Source organism: Meriones unguiculatus, chromosome 1, assembly GCF_030254825.1.
Source record: "Meriones unguiculatus strain TT.TT164.6M chromosome 1, Bangor_MerUng_6.1, whole genome shotgun sequence".
Taxonomy (NCBI): Eukaryota; Metazoa; Chordata; class Mammalia; order Rodentia; family Muridae; genus Meriones; species Meriones unguiculatus.
The window spans coordinates 9,512,616-9,526,691 of NC_083349.1; the positions used below are offsets into that span (position 1 = coordinate 9,512,616).

General features: G+C 51.3%; 1 protein-coding gene across 1 annotated transcript in view; it reads left to right on the plus strand.

Moving 5' to 3' along the window:
• Positions 1-8,001: 8,001 nt before the first annotated feature.
• Positions 8,002-14,076, plus strand: part of Gpr26 (G protein-coupled receptor 26) — a 29,581-nt gene continuing 23,506 nt past the window's right edge. Inside the window, exon 1 of the mRNA XM_021654891.2 lies at positions 8,002-8,669. Coding sequence (XP_021510566.1) covers positions 8,002-8,669 — 668 coding nt within the window. The remainder of the gene's footprint in view (positions 8,670-14,076) is intronic.

A 14,076-nucleotide genomic window follows, 5' to 3' on the forward strand; every position in this document is an offset into this window, starting at 1 on the left:
CTGTCTCAGCAAATGCATAGATGGCGTGGAGGCCAAGCTTATCAAACCCATCAGATGCTATACCCAGGACTTCCCATTTCATTATGTAAAATTTAAACTCATTATAATAATCTGCATAAGAGGAAATGCTTCTATCTAAGAGCTGCAGCACACAGAACAGAGTGACTTAGGTGATTTGACGGCTACTGTACTAATGAGCAAAGGGCAGGGAGGAGGACTAACAGGGTAGAGGAAGGCATGTGGAAGACCTGAGGCATGGAACCAAGTCTTCCATTCCCATCTGTCTAAGCCAGCTCGTGATGACACATTGTGATGGGACCTCTGAGTACCAAAGCACTCATCTGTCAGAGAGAGTGGTCCACAGATGCTAACAAATGGTGCCTGAGCAGGGTCAGGGGTCAGGAAGGTTTCAATAAGCACAGCGCACTGGGCTTGTTTCTGATTTTTGTTTGTTTGTTTTTCTTTTCTTGCCTTTTTTTTTCCAGATAGGGTTTACCAGGTCTCAAACTCACTACCATCCTTCCTCAGCTTCTGAAATAGCTGAGACCACAGGCACACACCCCTATACCAAGCAACATCCCTCACACTCAGCATGGGCAAATAATTTGCTTTTCCTTTAACACTGCTCTTGGTATTCATGCAAATTAAGAACTATTTTTCTTACTTTCTAAATCTTGCTAAGCCTTCCAAAGAGTTGAGTCATTTAGAAAAAGACTCATGTCTGCCTTGGTTTCCCTGATCCCAAACCAGTTCCACAAGAAGCCATGTTATTGGCTAGCTTTACTTCACACACACACACACACACACACACACACACACACACCTCCTCAGACACACAAACACACACATTGGCTCAGACCTGCTGGCAGGCTGTCCTTGAATGTATATATTGAGCAGGGCCTAAAATGCACAGACCCCTTGTGTATGCTTAGGGCCAAGAGCTGAGCTCAGAGATTGTTCCCACTAGCTCACACTTGCAGAAAAGTGGATTCTCCCCCACACGTCCACCCACACAGCCCTCAAAAGCTAAAGTGGTACATGGGTTTCAGTTGCCACTGCAGCAGAAGGAACTTAATTTCCACCATATGGGAAAAGAAGGCCTTTGGGTGCCTGTTTCTGGCCTTCTTTCCTCCTCTCTTCTTATCCATGTTTCTGGTGTGGCATTTTTAAGCAACCCAAATTCACAGGTGAGATCACCTTATCCACCCACCTCATTTCCAAGATGGTGAGAGCGTGAAGAATTGTCCAAAGGCATATGGTCAATTAGGTTCAGAGATGAGACTACAATCCTCACCTTCTCATTTTCAGGAGCAAAGTTTTGCCAGCAACATGATGCTTCCAGACCAAGTTCTCTCTCTGTTGACAAATACTAGACAGTGACACCCAGGCTAGGGGCTCCTCCAGTGAACTTCTAAGGATGTGATATGACTGTTCCCCTTGACCTGGAGTGGGGACACCTCAAGGAAAATCTTGGAGTTAGCACTAATAGAGAGGAGGAAGGACTTTCCTTCATTTATTCACTGGACACATACACAAAAAGATGCAGGTTCCATAAACAGCCCCAGGAAGTCAGGGGCATCAGTTCAAGTCTGGCACTTGAACTTAGAATATACACATCCTACTGGTAGGGGCCTGCAAGTGTGGGTGATGTGCAGGTAACAGGAGTGGCGCGAAGAAGGAAAACTGGAAGACATGGTGTGAAACAGCCCGTCTTTTGAAATGGCAGGCCAATCCAGCCCAGTGATTAAAGCACGGGCTCTGGAGTCCAGCATCTCTAGCTACTGCCCCTCAGTGCCTATGTGCCCATGAGCCACAGTTCTGAAACATCCCTGAGTGGGTTCAGTACATCGTAAATGAGGTCGGACTGTTCTGAAGACTCAGCTGGAGGACTTAGGCAGGGTGGCATTGCTAGCTCTGCTCCTGCAACTGGTGTTTCTTTCTCTTTTTTCCCTCTAGCATTCTTTTTATTATTAATTTTTTAATTAATTACAATTTATTCACTTTGCATCCCAGCTGTAGCCCCCTCCCTTGACCCCTTCCAACCCCACACTTTCTCCCTCTTCTTCTCCCTTGCCCCTCCCCCAGTCCACTGAAAGGGCCGGGCCTCCTCCCCTTCCTTCTGACCCTAGCCTATTAGGTCTCATCAGGACTGGCTGCTTTGTCTGGTGTTTCTTGAAGCCTACAGAGGCAAGCGCAGAAGGATGAGCAGGATTCAGGAGCTCTCCACCTCCCTGGTGCTGATCTCCCAGGACAACTCACAGGCTTGCAAACTTTCAGACTGCCTAGCAATGCCCAAGCACTGGTTGTAGCTAACTAGAGACCAGGACAGGGATAAGGAGCTGAAGCTCCATTTTTGGAAGTATAAGGCAAGCTTCACTGCCCCTCTCCAGTTTAGAAACAGAAATGAACAAGCTCAGGCATTTTTAGGAGTTGATGCCAGCTTGGAGAAGACATCATCTGTTTATGGGTTCAATGCCTCATGACCTAGAACTCAGAAGGACAAATCATACATGCTTTTGCTTTAGGAACCAGGTTGCAAAAAAAGTGAGGCTTTCCTGCTACAGGTAAATGAGATGGATAGGATGCAGCATCCTCCCATTGCTGGCTAGCTCTACATGGAGGTCCAGCAGAGAGAACCAGCCTCTTATCTTGGCCAGACAGACTACATAGATGGTAATCCCCTCCCTCTCACCATATGTGGGTTTAGGAAACAGAGCCCTGGCCTGGAAGAGGATACGTGATCTCATTTCTAATCTACCCAAGCTATTTGAGAGTTCTTGGGCAAGCTGCTTCATGACATGCCTCCCTCTAGCAGCCAGTATATGTTCAGGATGGTAAGCCCTGTTCCACAAGCCATGGAGGGGAAGCAAAGCAGTGTGCTCAGCACAAACTGTCTCTCAGACACTAAATTATCACAGTGTCAAGCTCATATCCAGCCCAGGAACATGGTAGGAAAGAGAGCAGAGTGTGAATGGCTGTTAGTGGGTGTGTCCGGGAGAGACTGGGCATAATATATGGCATTATAACACAGCCAGATCCATCACATACTTGGGCCTGGGTCTCCTTCACTTTCTCCACTAGCACTGGTCTTTAGGAATAGTGCCTAGACTCTCTGAACCTCCATTACCTCATCTGCCTGTAGCAGAAGCATCTCATATATGCTGCAAAGATTAAATGGGATAAGGCAGGTGGAGTGTCTGGATCCTAGCAAGGCTCAGATAAACATTGCCTAGCATTCTGAATTCAGTCAGACACCAAAAACCTTCTTTTGGGAGATCACCCAGACAAGGCTTTTGGACAGTGAGGTTTCTCTTCCCTCTTTCTGAGTTTATCACCTTCCACAGCTGGTTATTTGTCGTCTGGGGCCACCACAGAGACCCAGGAGTGGTAAAGGTTCAGAGACAGTGAGCCTGCTCTCCCCCTTGATAATGAGCAAGTAAGCCTGGTGTGGTGATGCATGCTTGTGATTCCAACATTGGATAGCTGGAGGCAGGAGGATCAGAAGTGCAAGGTCATCGTTAGCTATATAACACGTTTGAGGACAGCCTGGGCTGATTGAGATCTTTTAAAAACTTTTTAGTTTATTTACTCACTTTACGTTCTGATTATAGCCCCCTCTCCCTTCTCCTCCCAGTCCTATTCTCCCTCCCCCACCCCCTCTTGTCTCAAAAGCCACACACACACACACACACACACACACACACAGGCGGTCAACTGAGCCGGAGAGTTTATGCCCGTTGGGAGAATAGAAGGTGCTGTTGGTTTTGTTTACCCAGCATGAGAGCTGAGTGTGCACAGCCTCCTTGGAGAGAGACCACCAGTCTATATTCTAGTTGCAACAGAGCACTAGAAAGTGAGCTAGGCCTTGGCCAATAGTTGAGGAGCTGGTCTGCCACTCTGAGCCGTATGTCCTTCTGCAAAGAATGAGAGCCTTCTCTGGGGACTCAGTGGCCCAATCTGGGTAATAAGACCACCTCTGGTCACCCTCTGTTATACCCCAGTGCTACTGTGGTCACTTTAAATGTCAGTTAGGTAAGTGTTTGAAAGTGGGAACCAGTTGTTAGGCCCAGGTAGGGAGGCTGGCAGGCTGACTGGACGCTCCAAGCTATGGAAGCCATCATTTCAACAGGCCTTGTATTTTTGCGTCTGCCACTGGCAGACACCTCCACCCATGTCTCACACCTTCCCGAAGGTCCACTTTCTGCTGCAGAGGCACAGTTCTGCAGGTTGTCAAGGCTCAGGTTCATAGGCATTTTCACAGATACGTCTTCCCCTGTGGAATGTTCAGAATCTTGACGCTCTCTCTTTAACTTGTACAAACCCAGAGTCCCATAGTCCTCACCCAAATGACCACCAAAGTATGTGGTCCTTGGATCCATAGCACTTTTATTGAATCTCCCTTGAGACGCTGGTGCCATTCTGGTTCTTGTTCAGTTTATAACATCTCATCACTCTCTGAAGGAAGCTGTGCAAGGGACCACCACTGTCAGCATCTCTCTCTCTCTCTCTTTGTGTGTGTGTGTGTGTGTGTGTGTGTGTGTGTGTGTGTGCATGTGTGTTGCAACATGTTTGTGGTACACAGAGCAGAGCAGTACAGTGGGAAAAATGTGGGGACTCATGCCTACTAGATGTGGATTTCTAACCAATTCAGCTTGATTCTGCCAACTGATGTGACTGAACGTGACCTTGAGCAAACCACTGCCTGTTCTGGAAGTATTCTTTCATGTGTCAGAATAGACACACTGGAGAGTTCCCACAAGGATTGACGGAGACATGTGCATTCCTCTGCCTCTATGGAGTCCTGTTCCCGAGGCTCCCTAGGGGGCCTTTTTATGACAGCATTTTATGAGTCATGTTAACACTGTCATCAACATTCCCTCACTGCTGACTTCCCTCTGGCTTGAAAGAGCATGCTTTGAAGAGCCACAATGTGGTTCCCTGGCAGGCATACACAGGACCTTGCAGCCCTTGGCTGAGTGGGCTGGAGTCTCAGATTCTCTTCTGGAGGATCAGCAGAGGCTAGGATCAAGTCCCGGACAGAGCTGTGCCGTGTGACTGTAACCTCGTTGTCAGTGTGTAAGGCTATGTTAAACCTGAATTCAGTGAAGCCTGACCAGGATAAAGCCAACAAGGCTGGGGACCTGGTCACTATGGAGACCAGCCCTCCAACAATCCCACTGGGAGCAGGAAATTTTGTTTAAATAAGCAGAAGAAAATGAGCTTTGGTTCCTCAGCAAACCGAGTTATAATTTTCTGAATTTCTATTCTGGTGTTTTAACCTTTCAATGTCACCCTTAGGAATTCAGAGAGCAAATGATCTTCAATATGCTGTCTGTGTAAGTGTGTGAGGGGGGTTGGGAGAGAGGGGGAGAATGGAAGAGAGAGAGAGAGAGAGAGAGAGAGAGAGAGAGAGAGAGAGAATACTGAAATACTGATTTCTTACTGTTGGTTCCAGTTATCTGGTTACCAACATCGTTTTGATGCTGACAAGTTGAGCTTTTTGTAAGTTATAGACCAAATGCATCTCTTTGAGAAGATGACTGAGGGACTCTGAAGCTCACAGTAAAAACCAGCCTGTGGAGCTGGGTGTGCTGGCTTCATGCCTCTCCAATTCTGTCACTTAACACTTAATGTCTCTGTACTTTGCTGTCCTTGTCTCTGAAATACCAGGCTTAGTTAACTCTTCCTCTTGCCATTCTTGCAAGATTTAAATCAAATGTGATATTTGGATGGGCTTTGGCAACCGGTGTGCAGCCAACCTGAATTCCGTAGGCTACATGAGGAGACCCAAGGGCTGAGAAGATTGCCACTATTCTGCTTGTTCTTTTCTTCCTCAAGAAACAAAGCCACCTCCTCCCCCACACACACATAGTACCAACACAGCTCTAAAAAAGAAAGAAAGCCCAGACCCAGGAAAGCCGGGAAGCTGGGTGCCTTGCCCAGGGTCTTGTGAAGTCAGTGACTGAGGTACTGGTAAATGCTTAGCCACAGGTTCAGATGGGGATGGGGGTGGGGACTGAGCTGTGGCATTTGCTTGTTTCTCTGGTGTAAACGTCCCTAGCATGTCAGGTTTTCAGCTCCCAGTATGCTGCCTCTGAAAGGAGGCAGCAGAAGGGCTCCCGGAGCACCCTTGTAAGCTGGTAAGAAGTGACCTCAGCACTCTGTTGTGTTCAGTTGTCATTCACTGCAGTGACTGCTAATGGGCATCCGTCAAGGTGCAGAGGAGGGAGGACATTGTTTTCCCTGCCTTTCCGGTGCGTTATAGGAGCCCCCGCCTTATTTGAAGCTTTGTGAGGGGAGATAATTAGTTGCGATGGGGAGACAAAACAGCTCCCTTAGGGAAACTGTCTATACTCAGTTTCTTTTAGACTGCAGTCTGGCCACTCACCAGGCTCTGAGATACAGTGTAGGTGATCAGTAGAGGAGACAGTATCCCATAGAAAAGGAAGAGACTGAGCAAGCTCCGAAAGCTGTCATCTGTCTTGTCCACCAACTACCTTTGAAACTACAGAGTCTGGGCTGGGGACAGAAGAGCCAGTCCCCACATGTTTACCGGAGGGGAGGCTGAGACCCTTGATGTCCCAAGTTCCCATAGTCTGGATCAATTCATGCCACCCACTATCCTCCCATCCTCTGGACAGTTCATCCATATGCCTGGTAAGCTTAAACTCACTGCCTCGCCACGCCCAGCATGGGCAGGCAGCAGCTGGCACAGGACACCACTCGTACCCAGTTCCAGACACACCAGGGCTCCTTCTAATGGCTCTGGACAGATCTAGTGCACTCTTGACTGAGGGCATCCTCAAGGGATGTCCCAGTGACCCTCAAGTGTCCTTCCACAGGTCTGAGAATGCAACAGAATGAATACAGAGTGATAAGACGAAGCCCTGGGGGATTCAGTGTTCAGCAGTATAGCAACTGCCTACAGATAGATGGGGGAGATTGCAGAAGATCACTGGTCCTGATGCAAGATGGAACTGTGAATTCCATCCCAGCTCATCTGAAGCCTACCCACCCCCCCCCCCCCCCAGTTCATATAAGATAACAGCAGCAACCCCGGATGCTGGGCAGCTATGGGGTAGGTGGGCTGGGTCAAGGTCTGGTCAGCTGGGCTGGGACAAACAACACTGAGACACAAGGGTGCCAGGCATCGCTGTCTTTCCTTAGATTTTCTTGACTCAGCCTGTCTCTGGCTTATATAGGGGAGGATAGGAGGGAAGAGGAGGAGGGGAGTCACCGAGAGCCAGTCACTCTGCAAGGGAGTCTGCAGGGCTTCTTCCCTCCAAGTGTGTGTGTGTGTGTGTGTGTGTGTGAGAGAGAGAGAGAGAGAGAGAGAGAGAGAGAGAGAGAGAGAGAGAGAATCGGTGGGATTTCCGTCTCCAAAGCAGCCAGTTTCCTAAGAGAAAGAGGAGAGAAAGGAGAAAGGGAGGAGAAAATTGGAGGTGGGAGAGGCAGAGGGGGAGGGGGCAGAAAGTGAGAGCACACCGGAGACAGAGCACAGAGGCAGAGAGAGGGAGACAGAGAGAAAGCCACAGAGCAGGAGGGTGTGAGAGCAGAGCCAGAGCTTAGAGGAACCCAGTGAGGGCGGGTGCGGGCAGAGGCAAAGCTGGTGACCACAGGCGCCTGCAAACCCGGATTCCAGGGCGCTACAGGAGTTCAGCGGGGCACCGGGCGACTAGCCAAGAGGTGGTGCGGTGCGGGGCTGCGGGTGACCGCTCACGCAGGTGCTCGCCGCCGCCGGTGAGGTGACCCGGAGTCTGAGTGGTTCCGCGCCCAGGTGCTCGCCTGGGAGGTGGCGCGGGGCTCCAGGTGGCTGTGCGCCTAGGTGCTGGCCCAGGGGGTGGTGCGGGGCTCTGGGTTGCTGGACGCCCTCCGGGTAGCCATGGTGACAGGGGCCAGGGGTCTCTGGGCCGCCGCGCCGCCGAGGGGCTGAGCCGGCGGCGGGCTGCGCCATGGCGGCGCGGGGTTGCGGGCCCTGAGCGCCAGCTGCGGGCGCGCACCATGAACTCGTGGGACGCGGGCCTGGCGGGGCTGCTGGTGGGCACGATCGCCGTGTCGCTGCTGTCCAACGGGCTGGTGCTGCTCTGCCTCCTGCACAGCGCTGACATCCGCCGCCAGGCGCCGGCGCTCTTCACCCTCAACCTCACGTGTGGCAACCTGCTGTGCACCGTGGTCAACATGCCGCTAACCCTGGCCGGCGTCGTGGCACAGAGGCAGCCGGCCGGGGACCGCCTGTGCCGCCTGGCCGCCTTCCTCGACACCTTCCTGGCTGCCAACTCCATGCTCAGCATGGCCGCGCTCAGCATCGACCGCTGGGTGGCCGTGGTCTTCCCGCTGAGCTACCGTGCCAAGATGCGCCTCCGAGATGCCGCGTTCATGGTGGCCTACACGTGGCTGCACGCGCTCACCTTCCCAGCCACCGCGCTCGCCCTGTCCTGGCTCGGCTTCCACCAGCTCTACGCCTCTTGCACTCTGTGCAGCCGGCGGCCGGACGAGCGCCTGCGCTTTGCTGTCTTCACTAGCGCCTTCCACGCGCTCAGCTTCCTCCTCTCCTTCATTGTGCTCTGTTTCACGTACCTCAAGGTGCTCAAGGTGGCCCGCTTCCACTGCAAGCGCATCGACGTGATCACCATGCAGACGCTCGTGCTGTTGGTGGACATCCATCCCAGGTGAGCGGCCTGAGCCAGGGCTCTGGGGACCTGGCAATGTGCTGGGAAGGTCCCAGGATCCAGGGTAGTTAGGGCCTTGAGAGATGCTCTTTCTGGCTCACCTGCACTAAGCGCGAGTAGAATGGCAGGTGTTGTTGAAACAGGTACCTAGAGGTTCACTTTCTGAAACACTAGACCAAAATCCCAGCCATAACTTCCTCCTTATCCTTATACTCATCCTGGGCAGTGGGCTCTGTTCACTGGGCAAAGCTTGAAAATGCTTTGGAAACCCCTTAAGAACTCATCAAACTGCAGGTATTTATTCCTCTGGGTCCTTGCTATCTTGGGCGTGGTGCCACCTTGAGCTCCTCTCCCTGGAGCCTCAAGGTCCCTTCAAGAATTTGTACTAAGCCTGCCCACCCATCTTCTTGACCTGCTATTTCTCAGAAGAGGGAGGAGGCAAACGAAAGGACCGGTGAGAACCGCTGTGGTCCTTAATGTCTCTTAGGGAGAGAAGGGAACTGTCAATGAGGCTGTCCTGAGCTCACCTCGTCTTTCCCCTAGAGACTAGGATGTCGGAGGGAGGCTGTCTCTGTGGCCTCTGCCAGTTTACAGACATTAAAAAAAGCAGGCTCCCTCTCTGCTGCCTGCGACTCTAGGTAAGGGCTTCAGAGTTGACTTGACACAGAAGATACAGCATACAGAGAGCACTGGAGATGGGAGGTTATGGTTCTGTGTGTGAGCAGAGCCCCAGGATTTGGGGAGCCTTGGGGTAGGGAAGAGTGAGGCCCCCAATGTACCTTCACCCTCTAGGGCAGAGTGGACAAACAGGAGGTCTGAGCAAACGCCCTCATGAGACTTCCCTGCCTTGAGCAATGTCATCATGCCGAATGCCACCACACCTGCACATTGGAAGGGCATGGCTGAGTGTGTTTCCTGTCTTCCCCTGAGCAGTCATTCCAGATGACAGGCTGGTCCTGTCTTCCTCGAATAACATCTTCCCCACGGAAACATAAACTAAATGTGCTTGCATCAGCTCTCTCAGCCGGTGTCTGAAGTTTACAGTCATTTCAGGAAAAGAGTCTGCAGTCACACTTGCAGAAACATTCCTGTTCATTGCCCTTCACTTTAGGAAGAGCTGTCCCTGGGGCTGGGACTAGGGCATCTGTGAGAATGCGTGGAAATGTTAACTCTTGCAGACTTGCACGAATCCTAGAAAGCCCACTTGCCCGAGCCTCCCAGTGGAGGGAAAGAGAAGTGGATCCAGGAGAGAACAATGCAAAAAGCCTAATCCCCGCCTCCAGACTCCCCCCTCCCCCCCAGCACAGAGGCTTCTTTGCATTCTATCTAGGGACAGGGGCCTTCCTCTGTTCCTGCCAGGCTCTCTGACTTCAGGCCAGGACTACAATGAGTTATCTAGGAGGTTTCATCAGCAGAGACAGACACTAGGTAGAAACCCAGGCCTTTGTCAGCTTTGCAGAGAACCTTGACCTGTAAGCATAAGGCTGTTTGGAGGAGCCCCTGCTTCTAGGCCCCCCTCCAGGGAGCTCCATCAGGTCACAGAGCCATGGACTCCCTGGTGGACACAAGCTGTTCTTCCCAGAGGTCTCAAGATGTGTGTGTGTGGGGGGGGGTGTCCTACACAGATCAGGACAGCCAGCACACAGCGCATTCCCTGACAGTTGGCTGCCACTTTAGTGACTCAGTTGAGAAGCCATGGTCGTAGCTCTAAGAGCTGCAATGGGCTCCTGCCCTACCTCAGGCTCCGATAACCTTTGGTGCAAGAACTTATGCTATGCAATCTTGGGGTGTCAGTCCCAGGACAGTCTCTGGACAGCCAGAGCAGCACATGGAGTCTTAGTTCACCGGAAGTCATCCCAGCTACTTCCCTCACCCCAGGTCTTAGCCGAAAGGGATGTGTTTTGTGTTGCCTGCAGCCCAGGTACCGTGTGGTAGGTGGGGACAGAGGTAGCTGACTTTCCTGCGGGCTGAGTAGCAAGCTTTACCCCTTTGCTGCAGTTACCTGCTAAGTAGTGGTACCTAAACCTGAGACCCAGAGTGGCATCTCCGGCTCTGTTGTTCTGTGGTTTCCCAAGTCACTTCATTTAGGAAGCAGGTTACACTTTGCTGTGTCTTGTCCACACCCAACTCTCCATCCGCCTAGTGTCTGCCATTCAGTTCTCCTAGCCAAAGTTCTGGCCAGGCTCTAGTTCAGCAGTTCTCAGCCTGTGGCTCACAACCCCTTTGAGGGTTGAACAACTTTTTTCACAGGGGTTGCTTAAGACCATCGGGGGACGAAAACAAACAAACAGATATTTACATTTTGATTCATAACAGTAGCAAAATTACAATTATGATGTGGAGATGAAAATAATTGGCGGTTGGAGGCTACAACAATGCAAGGAACTGTGTTAAAGGATCGCAGCCTAACGGTGAGAGCTGCTGCTTTAGTTAAACGTCTCCTGCTCCTGCCAGGTAGAGCCAAGCAGATCAGACCTGATGGTCTAATGTCCTCTCTTTCCAGACCAGCTCAGGCTGGTCTCAGGTGGATGGCTCCCCAGAGGGAAGCTGTTGGTGACAGACTCTCTTCTACAAGCTGGGTGGGGCCTTCCTCCCAGTATTACAGGGGTCTCTCTCCACTCCCTCAACAGCCTGTGAACCATGGCCATAGGGGCTGGCTGAGGGATGGTGCTGTGGGATGTCAGAGATTGGCTAAGGAGGCAGAATCTCACTGTGCCCTTGACTTTGCAGAGGCAGAAGTTGGTCCAAAAAGGGTGATGGGGAAACTGATGAACTCTAAAAAGTTGCTCACACCCAGGTTCACACTCAAGTCTGTCCTTGAAATTTACAGATGGAGCAACCAGGCAGATAGTGGCTCCCAAACTGTCTTTCTAGATACTCAGAAGTTCTAAATTTATTACATGAAATGTAATGTTCTAAACCCCCTATCTTGGCAGACATACCTCCTAAAAGTGGGGCTCAAGTTTAGGACCTACAGGCTCCTAGAGGCTAGCCTTATCTTGGCTAGGGAGCACTAAGTGGTCCACTTACCTTATTTCTCCATCCCTGACTCTGCCCAGCACCACAGGTGCCTCTCTGGGGCCCTGTGCACACTGCAAGTCACACAGGGAGATGCTCTTCAGGCCCTGAGCTGAGCACAACGGAAGTACAGCCCACTCTTGGGCTCTGCATGTCTTTTGGAAGCAGAATCAAGGCATTCAGACAAGGATTCTGTGCCCTAGAAAATTAGGAGTTCACATATGCGGGCTCCAGCTTTAATGTTAAGGGACCGCTTTGGCTAGATGTGAGAGGGGGACCACTAGTGCCTGCATCCTAACCATAAACTCAGGGCTCTTTCCCACCACCAACCATCTTGTCCCATGTCGTAAGAGCCAGAAAACCAATGCTGAACAGCCTGTGAGTGCTCCAAGTGTGGGCCCTGGATGGACAATGTTCATCTCAGATTACTGAGGGCTCAGAGCCATGTCTGAGGCTTCTGGGGTCACCTGCCTCACTGCCTGCTCAGATACTTCTAGAGTTGCTGTTCCTGGAACCTGCTGAGTGCATCTCTTTGACCTCACGTGTCACAAAGCCAGAGAGCCTGTCTGCTTTGGTCTCAAAAATCTTAATCTGCACAAGTCTTGTGACACCCCCCTACCCAATCCTAGGCCAGAAACTCTGTGATCAGAGTGATCTTTGCACCCCTTGTTCTCTGCACCACAGAGTATGACTAAGAGTCTAAGGACTCTGGGTGCCACCACCAGGCCAGGGGTGGTAAAGGGAGTCTGAGATCAGGAGAGCTGAAACTTGGTACTGTCCCAAACTGCCAGTATATTCTTGGGGATGTCCTACACCATTTGGGTCCTCAGTGTCTTCATCTAAGACTCAACATAATGGCAGCTCACAGGGATGCAAGGTTTTTGAGACCTCAGCATTACAACGCTATGCTGAAGGAACTGACAAGTGGTTTTGTGATCACATCATTCTGAGAGCCCAATGAGGGGGTCTCATACCTGGCTGAGTGATGGGGTGCTACGAGGATGGTCAAGAAGCTTCCCTGAGCACAGAGTCACCCGACCTTACTCACCTTCTGCCACCACTGCGTTGTTACCCAGAAAACAGCAGAGCCCAGGCAGGAAAAGTAGAGCTGGCTTCATTCGGCCTTTTTCTTCACAAGGGATGGAGTGGCACACCCTCACTGGAAGCAGTAGGCTGGCAGCCAGTGCCTGTGTGTCTGCAATTCCACTTGTACCTGACCTTCAAGGCAGGCGGGTCCTTCATTCCTGTAAGCCTCAGTTTCCCCATCGGTAAGCTTGGGTAGGCCTATTGCTGCAGAGTCCACTGTTCTGTTCCAGCAGCAACAGGACCCTGGGGCAAAGTGCCCTATGCAGTGGAACTCTCTGTGTTCCACTGATCACCACATTAGAATCTAGCGTGGGACAAGAAGGACTTTCGCAGAAATAGCAAACTCCGTGGCTCAGAGGTTCAAGGCAGAGCTGGAACACAGTACCCAGTTTTCCCGATGAGTGCATGTGGGGTAGAGAATGGTGCTGGTTAACAGCCGGTAAGTGCTCACGGAGTCAAGCACAGTTCTTAGCACTTTCCATATTTTATCTCAGCCACTGTAGTGTGACCCTACAAGGCAGGTGCTCTCGCCACCCTCGTCTTCAGAGATGAGGGAGCTGACGTACAGAGCTCTGTACGTTGCACCACCTGCTTAAAGCCACACCATGATAAAGTGATGGTGCCTGGATTTAAACCTGGAAGTCCAGCTCTGGCTCTTCACACCTGACCACTAGGCTATTAGCCAATAGCAAAGCCCAAAGAAGAGACTCAGCTGCAGAGCGTTATCTGCTTAACCTGTCCCTGAGTAGACAAGGAGGCAGATCTCTGAGGATCTGTGCAGCCTGGGGTAGTGACAGTGACAGTCCCACCTTTTCCTGCTTCAGTCATTCAAGCGTCTGTCTCCTGGAAGACCCCCAAGCCCTTTACAGATATTACGTTCCTCATGGTATGGTGGAGAGAAGGTCTGTTATGGAGAGAGAAGGACCCCAGCCTCTCATCAGAACCCTGACTCCTTAAAGAGCATATAGAAGCTCCCCACCCCCCAACGTCCCACTAACCAGTGACTCAAGTCTATCCCCATGAGGAACTATAGGTCTACTTAGAGCATTGCTGAAATCCCCCTCTGAGAAGTGCGACTCGTGTTCAGAGAGGCTTGGTGGCTTCCTTGAGGCCACAGAGTCAGGAGAGCAGGGCTCTCCTAAGACAGTGTACCTAAGCCAGAGGGCTTTCACTCTAAAGTACCTGAGAGCTGACAACATTGTCAGTGTCGCACACAGAAGAGGACATGAGCATGGGAGCTCTTGTTACCTTATGGAGTCCTTCGTATGAATTTGGTATGTCTGTTTATTGGATGTTGGAGTGC